We start from the raw sequence: 17591 nt of genomic DNA, 5'->3' as shown, positions 1-17591 counted from the left end.
CCTCTGTGTTTGAAATTGTCCTGCTTGTCCCAGCTTCGCACTCCTCCTGCTCTCTGCCACCCCTCCCCGAGCTTTTTCATGCTGCTGGTTCAAATGCAGGAGAAAAGCATCATTATCTTTTCTCTTTTAAAGTTCAGCTGTGCAGAGCTGAAAATGAGACTATCAGAGATGAGGCAAATGCATTGCTAATAATAGACCCAGATGTAGCTTGGATTTTATTTTCAGTGTGGGTCTGCCAGGAAATGCAGATTACAGGAGGAGAGAAGTAATAAACGAAAAGGCCATGCCAGGTCATTTATTGTCACCCCCCAGCTGAGCGCACAGCTGTTTTGGTCAGCTCTGTGCTCGGTTGTATGGGCTGGCTGAGTGTGAGTATCTGCCTGTGAATTTAGGGTTCCACATATTTGATTTCACTCTTTGAGTCCTGTCTTACTGAAAATTGACAACTTCTGAAGTCTCCAGATCCCGTTAAGAACCAAGGGCGTGGGAGCGTGTGTCTGCTCTTCAGGCGAGGAACTAAAGCGAGCGCTGGCCACCTGCATGGTGCATTTATCAGCACTGAGCAGCCTCTGCTCCACATTCTGTTATCGGGCCACTCCGGTGGCTCGCTTGCTGCTGAAAGGGCCTGTGGGCCTTGCCTAGGATTCAGAAATTTTAAAAAATGAGTAATGCCTCCTAGGACCCTGCGGCAAGGAGCTGAAATGTGACTACAGACGTAAACCACCCCAACTGGATCACAGTGATGGGCTTCTGCCACTGCAGAGATGAGATCAATGGACCAGTATCGATCTGTAACTGGAGTGGGACAGAGGTCTGGATGAAACCTCCCAAACTGCCTGCAGACAGACCCAAAGTCCATGGTCTTGTCAGGGTGCCCTATGCTTCGTGCATCCTGTCTTTGCCTTTCAGAGCATGGGAGCAGAGCTTCACCTGAAGCCTGAAAAACAGGACGACACCCGTGCGGTTCAGCGGGAAGGTGACACCCAGAGTCAAACAAAAGCCTTTGGTCAGACCTTGAACTGGTGGCAGAGGACGTTGCTGGTCTGGTTGTAACATGGCGGGTCCTGCTGTCCTGCTGTCCTCGTGCATGGACTGACAGGCCGATGTTTTCCACACTTTCGCCTGATGAAAGGTGCCTGCTTAGGAAGAGCCACAGGGGCTTCTCTGCGGGTCTGTGTGTCCAGAGCTGCAGAGCTGCGGCCACAGCACTCAGCGTCCCCAAGAGTGAGCTCCCGTGCAGAAGGCTCTGTGAAGTGCCTAAGTTCATAAATCAGATCCTCTACCCCATCAGAGAAATATCCCTCGAGTTTAGAGAGCCTGTAAGTCCTGCAGAGGACTCAAAGGTTGGGTGCTGCCGGCATGAAGCTGTTGTACAGCACCTTGCACATGGGTCAGTGCCTGCTGCAGGCTGCAGGGCATGCGGTGGCATCTGCATGCCTGTGGTGAGCAGGCGGTCACAGCGGGGAGGAGGGAGATAAGAGGGTATTGTGTCCTGAGCCTGCCTGTTAAGCAACTCATTGGGCTTTTTCCTTGAAGACCACACCTCACTGCAGACTGACCACTCCATGGATAGACCGACCCACCGCTGGTGGGGACCCCCACCCCGGCCCCAGCCAATGGCCCCGCAGCGCGGGACGGGGAGGAGCTGCCGGCAGTGGATAAAAGCCTCCCTGGGGTCTGCAGCTCAGCTACGGGGTCTGCGTCCTCCTGCAGCTCTGAGCAAAGCCGCCTGCCACCATGGTGCACTGGTCAGCGGAAGAGAAGCAGCTCATCGCCAGCGTCTGGAGCAAGGTCAACGTGGAGGAATGTGGTGCTGAGGCCCTGGCCAGGTAGGTCCAGCTCCCATCTGCTCAGCTGCACCCTGGATGAAGAAACCGTGGCAATTGCATTTGGGAGCGTTAACGTGTCTGTGTCTGCTTGTGTCCCTCCACCTCTCCCCAGGCTGCTGATCGTCTACCCCTGGACCCAGAGGTTCTTTGATAACTTTGGGAACCTCTCCAGCCCCACCGCCATCATCGGCAACCCCAAGGTCCGCGCCCACGGCAAGAAAGTGCTCACCTCCTTCGGGGAAGCCGTCAAGAACCTGGAAAACCTCAAGGCGACCTATGCCAAGCTGTCCGAGCTGCACTGCGAGAAGCTGCACGTGGACCCCGAGAACTTCAGGGTGAGCTGCGTTCGGGGCTTGACCCTCTCTCCCTCCATCCTGCAGAGTATCTCAGTGCCTGGAGGGTTTCAAACAAGCATAAATGACGTATATTTTAGTTACCAAATAGAAAGGGGCTGACTTGGATGGAAATTGGGGGAGAGGGGAAGGTTGGGCATTTGATAATGCCAGGGAAATGCCAGGCTCCAGGCTGTGAGGGGTTTGGGGACAAATACAGGGAGATGCTCTGAAAGCCTGGAGGCTCATGCAGGCATGGCTTGAGAAAAGCGGGAGAAGGATGCAGAGAGGCCAAGTGGGTCTGGGGGTGGAGAGCATGGAAGGAAGTGCCTGAAGGGTGCTGCCGCTGTGCCCGCGGCATGTGCAGCCTCTCCCTGGCACCTCCCGGCCCCGGGGACAGGGATCACTTCGTCTCCCCTTTTTCCAAGGCTGGCAGACATGGGAGGAGAGGGAAAAGCAAGTGTGGGATGGTTAGGGACTGGACACTGATGCGAAGAGATGCAGACTGGGATTAGAGACAGAGGACAGGTTTGAGCGTGGGGACAAAGTCAGCAGATGAGGGATAGGAGCAGGAGGGGAACGAAGCAAAAGAGATGAGGGTGCAGGGGGGTGAGAAGTCACCATGGGTGAAGAGAGGGAGCAGTTCAGGCTGGAAGGGATTGAAGGGGCTGGATGTGGCTGATGGCCTCTGTTTCAGTCTCTGTTTAAGCCTGACTTTGGGGATGGAGCAGGTAGAGCTTGCACTGACCTAACCCTCTGCTCAAGTAGGTATTGGGTTTCACAGCAGGGAAAAAAAAAAAGAAAAAGAAAGAAAAGGCCTGAAAATAAAGTCTAGAGGCTGGAACAAGCAGTTGTGAGATGAAGCAGAGACAGAGGAGGTGGATACCGGTGCATGTGGTCAGCACAGGACTATTTTCCTGCACAGAGGATTCAGCTAAAAGAGCTTCCCTGGGTCGCAGCCTCCAGGACCCACCGGAGCAGCTGGGTTCCCTCCAGCCCTGGTCCCTTGGTCCTGCGCAAGGCGAAGGGGTGCTCCACACCGTGCTGACCTGATTTCCTTCCTTCTCTTCTCCAGCTCCTGGGAGACATCCTCATCATTGTGCTGGCCGCACACTTCACCAAGGACTTCACTCCTGCCTGCCAGGCCACTTGGCAGAAGCTGGTCGGCGTGGTAGCCCATGCTCTGGCCTACAAGTACCATTAAACCCTCCGGAGGCAGATGTGTCTGTAACAGTCAATAAAAACCCCACATTTTCTGGGCTTCTTAGCGTGCTCCTGTGTCTCTGCGGCTGGCTGTGGGGTGGGAGGGAGGGAGCAAGGGGCAAGAAAGGAGGACGATGGGTTCCGGGCTGCTGGGAGCATCCCGCTGCAGAAAGGCAGGCTGGCCAAAGGGGAGGCTACTTTTCCTGGCTATTTGGGCTCTCTCCCAAAGGCATCAGCCTGCTCGCTGCTGCCCTTTCCTGCCCGCCCAGCGGGGCTGGTCCTGGACCTCCATGCACACAGTGATGCTGGGCTGCCCCGTGCACGTGGAGCTCCAGTGGAACATCTGGGGATACTGGCCTCTAAACCAGCGATGGGCACGTCCCAGCCCACCTCTGACCTCTGAGCTTGCTGAAATCGCCGGGGCGGGATTTCTGACCTATTCTGTGCAGAAGGCCAAGCTGCAGGGCAAGCAAGGCTCCTCTGGCCCTAAACCTCTCCACCTGTGATGCGTGCAAGGATATGAATTTGTAGAGATTCACTGAAGCCAGCTTAGATTAGGCAGAAATTTGGCCCTTCGTATTTCAGTATTGATGCGTTTTTAAGAAGTTGATCAAAAGCATTTTCTGAATCAGCAATGAAAATGCTTTTACCATTACTCTTGTGCATTTTGATCAGAATACGGTATCTAAAAGAAAATGTGTATGATCCTAAGAGGAGGGGATGAGGGCAGCTTTTAAACAGGACCAATCAGATCTTTTTTTACTCAGATTGGCTTAATGGAAGAATGTTTTTTCACTGGAATGGAAGGATTCTGCCTAAGCATATCAGTTTCAGCAATGCTTTCCCAGGAATGACTTAAAAAGCAACAAGGACAGACATGTCGGTGTCTCAGAATGATGAAACCCTTGTTTTGCATGATTTAGGAATAAATTTTCTGCCTTTCTCCTGACAAAGCAAGGACTTGCACTTATGACCCCTCTATCCTACACAAACAGCCTGTCTGCCAGGCAAAGGACCCAGCCCCGCTGGCAGTGCTGAGAACATCCTGGGCTGGGGGAAAAGAAAAAGAAAAAACCCCAGAAACCAGTCCAGCTTTCCTGCAGATGTCATTCTCCTTTCAGTCGGCCACTGGGTGTTTCAGCATGACTTCAGGAGGTACGACCATTCTCAATGTCTTGTACCAGTTAGCACAGAAGTGCAGTTCAAAACCTTGGAAGTTGCCACCAGACAGAAAAGGTCTCCTGCACTCGAGGCACGACCATTCTCAATGTCTTGTACCAGTTAGCACAGAAGTGCAGTTCAAAACCTTGGAAGTTGCCACCAGACAGAAAAGGTCTCCTGCACTCGAGGCACGGGCGGACATAACATTAACAAAATGACTGTGGGTGCATCCAGCAGCACACGCTCTGTCTGTTCCTGTGTTTATACCTCTGGGTCCCAAACCAGCCAACGCTTGCACAGTGGCTGTGGATCTCAGCAATACGTTTTCGCCCCAGTGTCTGTGAATGTCTTAATTGTTCTGTTCCTCCTCTCCCACGCTGTGCCTTGGGCACATCCCCGTGGAACATGTTCTGCTCCCTGATTGCGCGCTACAGCCAGCACCTGGATGGTCCTGTCGGCCTTAATCTGCAATTAGAGGTACAGGCAAGGGGCAGGGTGCGGTGCTGGTGTTGCAGAGCCAGCGAGCCAGCCTTTCCAAGTGAGAGTTGCCCCTCTCTTGTGTGAAGCAAGAGCAAAGTTGCGACCACCAACAGCCCATCTGACCCCAAAGCGGGGTTAGAGGCGAGCCCTGGATGCAGGCTAGAAGAACAGTGCGGCAAGCCTGGTCTTGACATGACACTGCCTAGCCCTGGCAGTGCAGCATCAGTAGCTCTTACAGCTCTTTACAGAGGAAGCGGTGTCAGCAGTGCCTCCTGCCTTTGCAGCCAGGGAATGGAGCAGCACAGGGGAAGCGGCTCCACCGAAGCACCTCCAGCAGCTGGAGGGAAAGCAGGAATCAAACGTGCATTTCCAGGCCATCACACTGTGCAGACTGCGCTCTTTGGGGAGGAAGGCCCAGCCTCACCAGCACAGTGACAGGGGGCAAAAGCAGCGCTGGTGTTTTACCATGAGACAAAATGGCCATCGGGGCCGTTTCTGCAGCGGCGGTGCAGAGTGACGCTCGGGCAGGGCTGGGAGCCGCGAAGTGCCCAGGGGACAGTGAGCCATCAGCTTGGTCCTTAGCAGTTGGCTAACAGCAGTTGGCTCGCGTTCAGAACCTGACTTCTGCCTTGCCCTCTGTTACGCCGTTGCAGTGAGCCCCAGATGCCCACCGTGAGCCCCAGGATCTCTGTATGGTGCAAACAGCCTTTCAGAGCCCGGAGTCCCTTCGAGGTGGTTCCAGCCCTCCATGGCCTGACCAAGGCAGGGCTGGCTGACACACATTCCTGTTTTGCTGTCTGCTGCTTCCTCTCCCGGGGGAAGGAGCGAGCTCCTGCCCTCAGCTGGGAGACCACAAGATGCTGGCACAGAGTGGGATGAGGCCGGACAGGGATGTTCAGCTAGGAAAGGAAGATCACAGCAAATAAAGTGGGAAAAAAGACATCCTCGAGACCTACTGGCTTAAGACAGAAGAAATTGCGTGTTTCAGAGGAGAGAGAAGAGGCTGGCCGGGATCCAGAGCGGCAGAGGCTGCTGGATACAGCTGCCACTCCTGCTGATAAGGGCTCTGGTAAAGCTTGGCACGGGACGCTGCCTGCTGCAATCAGAGTGACCAATAAATTCTGCTTGTTCAGAAAGGCTGTCACTGTAGCTGCCTTTGGCTGTCATCAGGATGGTTAATCTATAAAAAGGGAAGGTTCCCATCCATGGAGGTGGGCATGGCCCAGCGTGGGGCCATGAGATGAAGAATGACTTAGGGGATCTTCCACCCACACCAAAGGGAACAGCCAGCTGGAAGGATGCTGGAGGGAAGAGTCTTGAGCATAGTGAAATCCATCCCAGGCAGACAGCAAAAGGGCCCCTAGCTTTCCCTCTGAGCATAAGCTGGGGATAAGCATGCTGCAAGGTACTGCTGTGGGTGCATGAGGGGAAAGGAGATCTCCCTTTGGCTCTGTGAACTGGAAAAAAGCTGCAGAAATTGCCTCTACTTGGCACGTTGTGATGAACATTTCCCCTACCACCCTGTGCCACCACACAGCCCCCTCAACAGACAACCGCTGTGTTGGCAGCTCTGAGCACCCAAAAATTGCCAGCCAGGCCTCTGCCCCCAAGCCATAAAGCAGGTGATTTTAAAATGTACTTAAAATGAACTCACTCTTATAAAAATGGATGAGATGGATGGATCCCCTGGAGAAGCCCCAAGCAGAGCACAGGGCTCGGACTGTCTGGGCTGCCGTGCCTTTCTTTTTTGCCAAGTGTCTCTCTGCCGTCTCACGGCGTACAGGGCTGCTTACAGCGGTGCTCGTGGTGTCCTGGCCAAGATCACCCTGCCATCCTTGCAGGCACCTCTGGGGCTGTCTCTGCTGGACTGCCAGCTCCTGCCTCTGACGGCGTTATGGACCGCTGCCCGACTGCGGTAAACAGCCTCTGGGCCCGCCCAACATAGCAGGTTTCCTTAAAATGTCTTTGTGGCTGACTAATCTTAAAACTAAAAAGCCCTTGGAATTCTTTCACAGGGAACTTAATCTCATGCTTTTTCCTTCTGTCAGCTGATAACTGCCCTGTGGCAGGAATGCAATTGCTGGAGATGATGTGAAAAGCACTTTGAAGGAATCACTTGCCAGGACGGGACGACGTTCTCCAGCAGGGATACCGCGAGCTCGGGAGATGCTGCTGCCCAAGCAGTGAGCAAGGAGGAGCCGCATAGGTTGGGGAGGGACAGGGCTGAAGGAGAAGGAAGGAAAGATAAGGCGAAGCTCAGCAAGCCCCAGGAGTTGTTCATCCTTTGCTTCTTCTCTTGGTTTAGCATCTCACTTCACGCCTGAGATAGGCATTTGAAACTGCCCTCGTGGGATGGTGCATCCAAGCTGCTCTGGTGCCGAGGTACCGCAGGACTGATGACACCAGTTCACCAGTCCTCCTGCTAATGAAGAATCTGGAAGCTGTGTCCACAGATCAATTTACTGATGTTACAGTCTCCTCATTTCTTATGTCTATATTAACTGAGAAAGCACGTGCATGAACCAATTTGCACACATAGCAGAACTAGAGTTGCAATTAGAGAATTTAGTTTAAGGTCAGGACACCAGTTACAGCCGAAGGCAGAGCTCAGTACCTGACTGTATCACAGACTTCTTGCATGATTTGAGTGCATCAATCCATCCTACAGTGCATCAGGACCTTGTTTGCAAAATTATACTAGTAAGAATACTTTTATTCTTTGACAGCCTCCCCTGTTAGTAGGAAACACCTTGGATCAAGATGCCCTGTCAAGTAGGAGGGTGGAAAAAAGTCACAACTTTTGAAGATATAGTACTGAAGGGAGTAATGGTATTGACTGGAGGTAAGGCTGGAAGAACTTGTTGACAGTTTTGTTTGGAGCAGGCAGATAAGAGACAAGATAGAGCTCTTCAGATTTGTAAAGACGGTTGCCAAGAAGAAGACAAGAGGACAGACTTCATCCTGCATGCAGTGAGACATCATCCCTGCAGGGGTGTTTCTTAGGGCTGAATTATTTTATGTGAACAAGCAATCTGATCAAGACAGCTCTACCAGCAGTAGAAATGCTGCTTTGCCAGGACAGCTTATTTGTTTTGGGGTATGAAGTATGCTGCATATCAAAAGAGCTATTTTTTCCGGTATAAGCAGTGTCTGCACTCAAGAGTTTGTCAGTGGTAGTGCCTGATACAGCAAAACCATCCAATTTTTGCCATGCAGACAAGGTTTTATTGCATATTTCTGCTAGTAGACTGAAAAAATAAGCATGTTTCCCTATTTGGTTCTGCCTTTTGTTTGGTGTACACCCCATTTCTGATTTGGTCAGGCTCAGAACTGTGCTCCAAAGCCACACAGTTATTAGAGTAAGGGACAGTCATCAGCGCATACAGTAATGAGGCATTCAAAATCTCAAATAAAATGAATGCTGTTTTGTCCTCTTCCTGGAGGGCCAGCAGATAAAATTAACATTGGACAGACTGGTCCTAGTGCCCCACTGGCATCAGGTGGGACTGACTGTCCACGTGGGTGATGTGTCCAGCTTGTACTCCCCATAGGTCTAAGGCTGGGGGTAACATCGTGCTCTTGAGACCTGAACTCAGAGGTGCCTTCGAGGTGGATCCACTTTCTCTGATGACAGGGAATTGCACTAGAGATGGGAAATAGGAGAGCTTAGGCTCAGAACAGCACGGACAACAATGATGGACAATGATGATGGACAACAACTCTGAAGCTCTTTGCTGGGAAAGGCAAGAAAGGAGGCTCTTGAATTTAAAGTGTGGGGCCTAGCTTTGGGAGTCATCATTCAATCTGTGTTTCCCAGTAAGTCTCTGGTCCTTCAAGCTGGGATGGATGATGCCTAGAGCTGTTCAGGATGAACCCCAGGAGCGCAGGACACCAATGCACCATTAAGAGTCTGAAAACACGGTCAAAGCGGAGACTGCAAACTCTTTGAACATCACTGCCTGTCTTCTTGGGTCTGCACCGCACACTCAGCCCCCAGCCTCCGGCTGCCTCTGCAAGACTGGAAACCATAGCCGGGGAGGAGCCGTGCAGCCCCACCTGTGCCCGGGGCTGCAAATACAAGTGCATGGGTATGAGATGATGCTTGTCTACTCAAAGGCAGAGGGGGGAAAGGGCCTCTTTTCCCCTTGGACAGCATCCAAAATTGCTATCTTTCCTTGCACAGCCCAGCTCCCTCCCCAGCCCCAACCAATAGCTACGTGAACTGAGATTAGGACAAGCCGTTACTAGTGTATAAAAATCCCTGGGGCAGACTTCGGCTCCACTTCCTCGTCATTGTTCAGGGAAGCCCCAGGCAAACCCTCTTGCTCGACACCATGGTGCATTGGTCAGCCGAAGAGAAGCAGCTCATCACCAGCCTCTGGGGCAAGGTCAATGTGGCCGATTGTGGTGCTGAGGCCCTGGCCAGGTAGGTCCAGCTCCCATGCATCTGCTCAGCCGCACCCTGGATGAAGAAACCACTCCAATCACGGGAGCATTAACGTGTCTGTGTCTGCTTGTGTCCCTCCATCTCTCCCCAGGCTGCTGATCGTCTACCCCTGGACCCAGAGGTTCTTCGCTTCCTTCGGGAACCTCTCCAGCCCCACCGCCATCATCGGCAACCCCATGGTCCGTGCCCACGGCAAGAAAGTGCTCACCTCCTTCGGGGAAGCTGTCAAGAACCTGGACAACATCAAGAAATGTTTTGCTCAGCTGAGCAAACTCCACTGTGAGAAGCTGCACGTGGACCCTGAGAACTTCAGGGTGAGCCGTGCTCAGACTCCAGCCTTAGCTGGGCAGAGGTTTCTGTTCTCTGGAGAGGGCTTTAGGGGTCTCTGAGGTGTCTGACAGTCCGCAAGACCTAGAGAGAAACCCTGAGGCTGCCTGAGCCTGGGAGGCTGCTGGGAGGCGGAGGGGAAGGGGGAGTGAATAGGCATATTTGGGGAGAATAGAGAGGAGTTATGGGGCTGGGATCTGTGAGAGGAGGGACCCAGGCAGGTGAGGTGGATGGAGATGAAATGCAGAGTTGAGTATGTGCTGGTAGGAAGCTTGGAGCAGCCAGAGACCAGAAGGGAAGAAACTGAGATAGGGTTTGGAGGGAAGAGCTGAGCTTGGCTGTGATGGAGTTGTTAAACCAGGAGAGAAAATAAACACAGCCACTTCAGCAGAAGGAGGAGATCTGAGCCAAGAGAAAGCAAGGGTGTGTAGGGATATGGAAGCAAAGGATAAACCCAGTTGAAGCAGAGAGAGGACACTGCACAGCAGGCAAAGGAAGGCGTTTGGGGAGGAGGATCCAGCACATCCAGGCATCCTGGTGAGTGCCAGAGATGCAAGCTGTACAAGGAGGCTGTGCTCTGCCTGGGGCTGTGATAAATCCATTCCTTGCTTTGCGATGGATTCCTCAATAACCAGTGTCCACGCATGAACAGCTGGGTGGTGCGATGGTGGGGGGGGGGCGGGGAGGCTTCTCCGGGCTGACGGCTTCTCCTCCCTCCATTGCCAGCTCCTGGGTGACATCCTCATCATCGTCCTGGCCGCCCACTTTGGCAAGGACTTCACCCCCGCCTGCCAGTCTGCGTGGCAGAAGATGGTCCGTGTGGTGGCCCACGCACTGGCCCGTGAGTACCACTGAGCCTCCCGCAAGCATTCGTGCCCGGAGATGCTCCCGGCTCACGGGGAAACATCATCTGGTTCTGCTGGTCTCTAATTGCCAAATAAACACCAACTGCTTCAGCCATGAAGAGGTGTCTGCCTCTCTGTGGGAATGGGGCGGGGGCCAGCCCGGGGCGGTGGGGAACGGGAAGGGGATGCTGACACACACAGGGTAACGTGAGCCACGGTCTTGTCCATGCATTCGTGCAAGTGAGACTTGTCTAAGCTGGAGAATCCAGGGGAACATTCAAGACAAAAAAACAAATAAAGACACTACAAAATACAAACAGAAATACTGTAGTGCTTTTTTGAGACATCAGGTAACTTCATTGGGTTTAACGTTTTAAGCCTTTCACAGATTAAGTGGAACAAAACTTTGTACAAAAACGTGCAGTGAGATTAGATCCATTGTTTGTAACTTCCTTCATGGAACGAAAAATGCTTTTTTTGTTGTTTTTTGTCTAAATCATTATCATTCTCTGCTCTTAATAAAGGCAAAATGTAGTAGACAGAACTATCTATTATGACAAAAAATATGCCAAGAATGGTAATTTCACGTACAGCAAGGACAGAGCATCTGTTTTCACTGGCCCCTACATCTAACTTTCCACAAGCAAAACGAAATTCCCTGAACAGTCTCCATGCCACAGAGGACCATGGCCCTCACCAGCCTCCCGTCCTCCTTTCAGACTTGCAGCATCCCCACAGCACCGAGAGCAGCTCAGGGACATGTTTGGGGTTTCTGGGTGGTGAATTCCCCCGTCCCCCCTGCCAGGGAGAAGGCAGAGTGAATGGCTCCAGAGCAGGTCTGCGGTAAACACCGCACTGTTCAGCGTGGAGGGCTGGGGAACAGTGTCACCCCCCAGGCCTGGCCCCAGGGTCCTTTGGCCAAGCCCCCTCCCAAAGTGAGAGGCAGAGGAGAACCGGTGCAGCCATCAGAAACATTGGCAGCCTGCAGCCCACGGCCAACGCAAACGCGTTGCTCCGTGGTCACCCAGACCCTGCTGGACCAGCTGGCGTTCCTGTGCGCTGCCTGGGTCCGGACCCACAAGCTCCATCCCCAGTGCCTGCATCCCACCCCACCACCTCCAGCCCGCTCTGCTGATGAGATGCGCAGCCCCCGGAGACCCAGCTGCCTCTCCCACCGTTTGGGAGGACCACTGCTCCTGTGGCTGCCAAATCACCAGGTCGGGCACTGTCACCTGCTGCGCATCCGCACAGACCCCAGTATACCCCAGTATACCCCAGTATACCCCCAGTATTCCCCACCTCTGCTGGGGCCCCTGCGAGCTAACACCCTGCAGGCAACTGGTGTGCCCTGTGTTGTAACGCTCCCCTTCCAGCCTTGCCTGACCTTTGCTAACAGGCTCTTTGAGACAGGAGCTTTCTCTGACTGCAAGCCACTGCCCATGGTTGTCTTAGTGTTACCCTAAAGTTAGCAAACTTTAAAGAACAAGGAGAACCCAAAGCCTGACAGGTCCTGCAAGAAAAGGACAAAGAGAAACTGCTTGCACACCACTGGTGCATTCAGAGGGAGGACCCAACAGCCCCAAGTCCGAGTCTTCTGCCTCGCAGCCGTGCAGCCCGCTGTGGTTTGCACCATCCGAGGGGCACCAAGCCTTGCACGCACCTTCCTCCGAGGGCTTATTTGGGACTCGCGCGGTGCCGTGCTCAGTCTTTGCGTGGAGATAAATGCCACCCTTCACTAGGGAGCTGCAGAGCTGGAAATCAAAGACAGGGGGAGGGCGGCCGGCCAGCCCGTCCCGGCAGTGGATCTGGGCATCTTGCCCCGCGGCCCCACCCTGACGCCGCGTCCCCTCCCTTGGGGTGCCAGGGCTGTGTGCCCCCCCCGGGGGCCCAGCCAATGGAGGGGTGCACGGGGAGGAGGAGGGGCCCAGCGTAGCGTATAAAAGTGGGGACGGGGAGAGCCGCTCACCAGCGTGCGATCTCCTCGGGAGCAAGAGCCGAGACTTCCTCCGTACCTGCCGGCAGCTACACGCTACCCTCCGCCCGACGCCATGGTGCACTGGACCGCCGAAGAGAAGCAGCTCATCACCGGCATCTGGGGCAAGGTCAATGTGGCCGATTGCGGTGCCGAGGCCCTGGCCAGGTAGGTCCAGCTCCCATGCATCTGCTCAGCCGCACCCTGGATGAAGAAACCAGTCCAATCACGGGAGCATTAACGTATCTGTGTGTCTGCTTGTGTCCCTCCATCTCTCCCCAGGCTGCTGATCGTCTACCCCTGGACCCAGAGGTTCTTCGCTTCCTTCGGGAACCTCTCCAGCCCCACCGCCATCATCGGCAACCCCATGGTCCGTGCCCACGGCAAGAAAGTGCTCACCTCCTTCGGGGATGCCGTCAAGAACCTGGACAACATCAAGGCGACCTTCGCCCAGCTGTCCGAGCTGCACTGCGACAAGCTGCACGTGGACCCCGAGAACTTCAGGGTGAGCCGTGCTCCTGACCGGGGGACCCGTCCTCCCAAGGCGTCTCTGTGGGCAGCTTCTCCCCTAACCCCGAGCCCCACCATGAGGGGGATTTACCCAAGACATGCCAGTGCAGGAGGAAGAGGGGCTGGTGGTTGGGGCGAGGGGGAGATGCAGGAGAGGGAGGGAGAGGGAAGGGACCAACCTGCAGCTTGGTGGGAAAGCACCCACGGGGCTGAGAGGTGATGGTCACGGAGAGGCCGTCTGGAGGGTGCAAGCGAGGATGCACGGGAGACGGGAAGGCAGCGAGGAGGTGGTTTCAGTGCGGAAAGGGAGGGGGAGAGTAAAGCGAAAGCAGTTGTCGAGCAGGAAGAGGTTTGAGCCGAGGGGGAAGCGAAGGAGCAAGAGTGAAGTTTGGCAGGGAGGAGAAAAAAGATGAGTGAGGAGCAAGAGACGGCGGCTAGATGCCAAAAGCAAAAGAGGAATGGGACCTAGAGGGAGAGAAAACTTTGGCTCCCACGTCTCTGCAGCTGAGAGTTTCCCAGTGGGGAAGTAACCCCGACATTTGTCACCGGGGCTGGCAGAGATCCCCCCTGCATCAGCATGAGCTCATTGTTCGTGCCAGGGTGCTTTGCAGTGCTGAGTGCCGGCTCCCTGCCGCGCGGCAGACGCTCAGCTGTGTCTTCTGCTCAGGAGAAACTCCCAAATGAAGCCAGAGGGAGACAGAAAAATTTAATCAACAAAATTTCTGGAGAATTTTTAGTTACTCTTCCCATAGCAGTAGCAGAACCTGAATCTTTAGAGTAAGAGCAGAGAACGAGTTTAAGGTGCATCTTAAAAAGGACTCCTGGGAGATTTTTAAGCCTACAAAATGCCCGGCGGTTTCCCTGGGTCTAATGCGAGTGCTTGCGCGGGGGTCTGCAGGCTCCTGGGCATTGCTAACCCGAGGGTGCTCTTGTCCCCGCAGCTCCTGGGTGACATCCTGATCATCGTCCTGGCCGCCCACTTCTCCAAGGATTTCACTCCCGACGCCCAGGCTGCCTGGCAAAAGCTGGTCCGTGCGGTGGCCCACGCTCTGGCCCGCAAGTACCACTGAAGCCTCAGCAGGAGAGCCCCGGCAGCGTCCTCCAGCTGCGTGTTGTGCACCGGCTGACGTGCTGCGCTGGAGCTGACAGCTTGTAACAGCCAAATAAAGCTCATCCTGTGAAGTCTCCGCTGAGTCCGTGTCTCCCTGAGAGGCTGGAGGGGTTGGGGGGACGGGGACCTGGGGCAGCCACAGGCGCACGGGGGTGTAAGCTTGAGCAGGGTGGGCATTTTGGTCCCAGGAAATCCCACCTCCTGTGTTCTGTATGTTTTGGGGGGAGGTTGTGTGGGATTTGCCTCTGGAAATCGTACTTACAAAGCGTCGGGTAGATACAGCCCTGCTACTTCTGTGGTCAAGCACTGGGAAGTTTTAGTTGGTATTTTACTGAATACTGAAAACCTGCGTGTTTTCTTGCAGGCAAGGGGAACTTGGAGGATTCGTATTTTTTAGGGAGGATAAACAAAGTGAAGACTTTAATCTACCCTGGCTCATTCCTGGCATAAAGCCTACAAGAAATTAGCTGACTCATACTGGCCAAGCAGCCAGCTGGGTGGGGGGAGGTTTTAGATAAACATTTTGCTATCAAGACCTGTCCAGACTTTGTTTATGCACTTCTTTTTCACCCTGTGCCGCCCATTCTGCAAGTATGGGGGCCCGATCCTGCTAATAGTGGTGACTGTTGTTAATTTTCTGGATGTGAGTATCAATCGATGCTCTGTGCAGGCAGAACATTTTGGGTGTTTAAGTGTCTGCAGAGCAGGAGTCTCCAAGGCAGAGTTTCTTCTCGGCACGGGAAGCACCGACTGCCCCATCTGAACTGAGCATGATGCAGTAAAAGCAATGGTCAGCTGAAAGGACATGCTTATTTTTCAAAGGGAAAAAAGAGGGCATTGCTATTTATCCCAGTACCTCTGACACCCTGTTTGCACTGTGTCCTGCCCCTGCTTCACCCACATTTGTGGGCATCCCACTCGCTGCCCCTGACCCACTGCAAGGTATTAAAAGCCCTCTGTGACCCATAAATGCCCCTTCTCACACACATTACTCGAAGGAAGAGGCATTTTGTTTCTGGCATCAAGGCAGACACTGAGAAGGTGAGAAGATGTTTCGCAGTGAGTCTGGGCAGACACGGAGTGTGGTGTCTTGGTCAGGTGTCCAGGGTCACAAAAAGCCAGATTCTTACATGATTTTTCATAGGTTTCATGATAGATACTCGTAGACTTCCATATGAACATGATTGTTCATAGACTTCAGGCAGAAATGACTGAATTATTTGAGCAAGTAGGTCTCCTCCTGCAGGCAAGGTGTCTGGGGGTAGAAATGAGCCGAGCAGACCTCTCAGGTTAGACCCTACAGGTCAGTACAGCAGGGGAGGGCTGGGCTCTTCCCGCTGTTGGGGTTCCTGCCGGGGTACCCCTTCCCGGCAGCAGGGACGAGGGTTTCCATCCCCTGCACCCGGCAGCGTGGCAGGATGGGTACGGTGCCCACTGCGCTGCCCGTGGCTTCACTCCCCGTCCCCAGCCCCAGCTGGGGGATGACACCCTGGTCCCTGTCCCCCCAGCAAACAGATCCTGTGGGACGTCCTCTCCCCATCTTGCCTCCTGCGTGATGGCAGGACGCCGCTGCAGGGGCTGACCCCCCCAGGCCATGCCCGGTGCAGCGGGGCGCTGGCAGCACCGCAGGTCCTGGAGGGGCCGATAAGGCGGTGCAGGAGGGTGGGCACCAGCGGCAGCCCGGCGGCATTTTGCCTGCATGTTCTCTCCCCCGTGCATGCACCCAGGCAGTGCCTGACTTGATTTATCATCATGCTCCAGCACACCAGCCCACGTGCACTAGATTTTCTTGAGAAAAAGCAGATGTAGGCAACTCTAATGAAGATTATTCATCCCTATTCCATCGAAAAACAGTGTACAACTAAAGGGGGAAATATATATTACCAGGCTGAATATCTCCCTCAGTATTTTCTTTCTTTTAATTGATTTTCCTCCCATTCCTGCATTTTCAGTAAAAGGCCAAGAAGACACTTAGCAGGAGGTGGTCCACGGAGGAAGGCAAGTCCCGACGTCTGGAGAGGAGCTTGGTCAGCTCTTAAGCTTTGCTGGCCATCCAAACACCCCACCTTTTACCCGGTCACTAGTCCGACAAGACCCAGCGCCTCTTACTTAGCCCAATCCAAATCCTATGGAAAACAACAGGAAGACAGCGGATTGCCCCAGCCTTGGGAACAGGATCAAAGCCCTTGCGCTTTCAGCAAGTGTTTCTTGGGGTTTTATGCAGAAAATAAAACAGGAGACCCCTGCCACGCAAGGGCATCTCTCCTGGTGAGGGTGCATCACCCCCAGTGTGCTCGGGGGTGTCCCAGGGGAGCAGTTCATGTGAAGCCCGAACAAATCCTCCTGCCAAAGGAGGCTGGGCACAGCCTGGCTGAATGTGGGGGAAAATGTGAAATATGGCAGCCTTGTCAGGGCAGGTTCAGAAGGGAAAAGCCCTGGGCTCCGCCGGGCTGGACATCCCTGAGCTGAGCTTTTGCTGCTTTTTGAGCCCATAGCAGATCCTGCAGTCGCAAACCTTGTGTTCAAAGCCCATTTCACCTGCTCTTTATGGATGTGGATGAAAGCAGAAATGGGATGAAAAGGGTGATCCTGTTTGGTACTTGCTCCCTGTCCAGCAGCACTGCATCTGGCTGCTCTTTTTATATTTGAGGGGAGAACATTTGGGTGAACTTCTTCCTGCTCCAAAAGGGACAAGTAAACCAAGCAGGTCAAGTTCTGTTACAGGAGGAGGACAATAGGGTTAATGCAGATTTCGGCTGCAAAGCCTGAGCATCCTCTGAACAACTCCAGCATTGTCCACAGCTCCTGGTGGTGCAAGGAGACTGGAATGCTCCTGCAGTGCAGGCATCCACACAGATTGCTGCTGGCAAACTCCTCTGGGTTGCTCTTCCATGGGCTGCATTTTGGCAGGGGCATTCATCATAGAATCATAGAATCATTAAGGTTGGAAAAGACCTCTAAGATCATTGAGTCCAACCGTCAACCCAACACCACCATGCCCACTACACCATGCCCCAAGCGCCTCATCTACACATCTTTTAAATACCTCCAGGGATGGTGACTCCACCACTTCCCTGGGCAGCCTGTTCCAAGGCCTGACCACTCTTTCAGTAAAGAAATTTCTCCTAATGTCCAATCTAAACCTCCCTTGGCACAACTTGAGGCCATTTCCTCTTGTCCTAATGCTTGTTACTTGGGAGAAGAGACCAACCCCCACCTCGCTACAACCCCCTTTCAGGTAGTTGTAGAGCGCGATGAGGTCTCCCCTCAACCTCCTCTTCTCCAGACTAAACACCCCCAGTTCCCTCAGCCGCTCCCCATCAGACTTGTGCTCCAGGCCCTTCACCAGCTTCGTTGCCCTTCTCTGGACACGC

General features: G+C 53.9%; 3 protein-coding genes across 3 annotated transcripts; all 3 read left to right on the top strand.

The window, feature by feature from the left end:
* Nucleotides 1-1093: 1093 nt before the first annotated feature.
* LOC142078031 (hemoglobin subunit rho) lies at nt 1094-3421 on the top strand. Its single transcript, XM_075140538.1, has 3 exons — nt 1094-1829; nt 1942-2164; nt 3237-3421. Exons 1-3 carry the CDS (start codon nt 1738-1740, stop codon nt 3363-3365), a joined length of 444 nt encoding a protein of 147 aa, XP_074996639.1. The 5' UTR covers nt 1094-1737; the 3' UTR covers nt 3366-3421.
* A 5656-nt stretch (nt 3422-9077) lies between these two features.
* On the top strand, nt 9078-10743 carry LOC142078029 (hemoglobin subunit beta-like). Its single transcript, XM_075140535.1, has 3 exons — nt 9078-9431; nt 9544-9766; nt 10506-10743. Exons 1-3 carry the CDS (start codon nt 9340-9342, stop codon nt 10632-10634), a joined length of 444 nt encoding a protein of 147 aa, XP_074996636.1. The 5' UTR covers nt 9078-9339; the 3' UTR covers nt 10635-10743.
* A 1592-nt stretch (nt 10744-12335) lies between these two features.
* LOC142078028 (hemoglobin subunit beta) lies at nt 12336-14291 on the top strand. Its single transcript, XM_075140534.1, has 3 exons — nt 12336-12764; nt 12879-13101; nt 14048-14291. The coding sequence occupies exons 1-3, from the start codon at nt 12673-12675 to the stop codon at nt 14174-14176; spliced, it is 444 nt and encodes a 147-aa protein (XP_074996635.1). The 5' UTR covers nt 12336-12672; the 3' UTR covers nt 14177-14291.
* The last annotated feature ends 3300 nt before the right edge of the window (nt 14292-17591 follow it).

The sequence above is a fragment of the Calonectris borealis genome, chromosome 1 (genome assembly GCF_964195595.1).
Source record: "Calonectris borealis chromosome 1, bCalBor7.hap1.2, whole genome shotgun sequence".
Taxonomy (NCBI): domain Eukaryota; kingdom Metazoa; phylum Chordata; class Aves; order Procellariiformes; family Procellariidae; genus Calonectris; species Calonectris borealis.
Note: the sequence above shows the minus strand (reverse complement) of the source record. Positions and strands in the feature narration are given on the sequence as shown.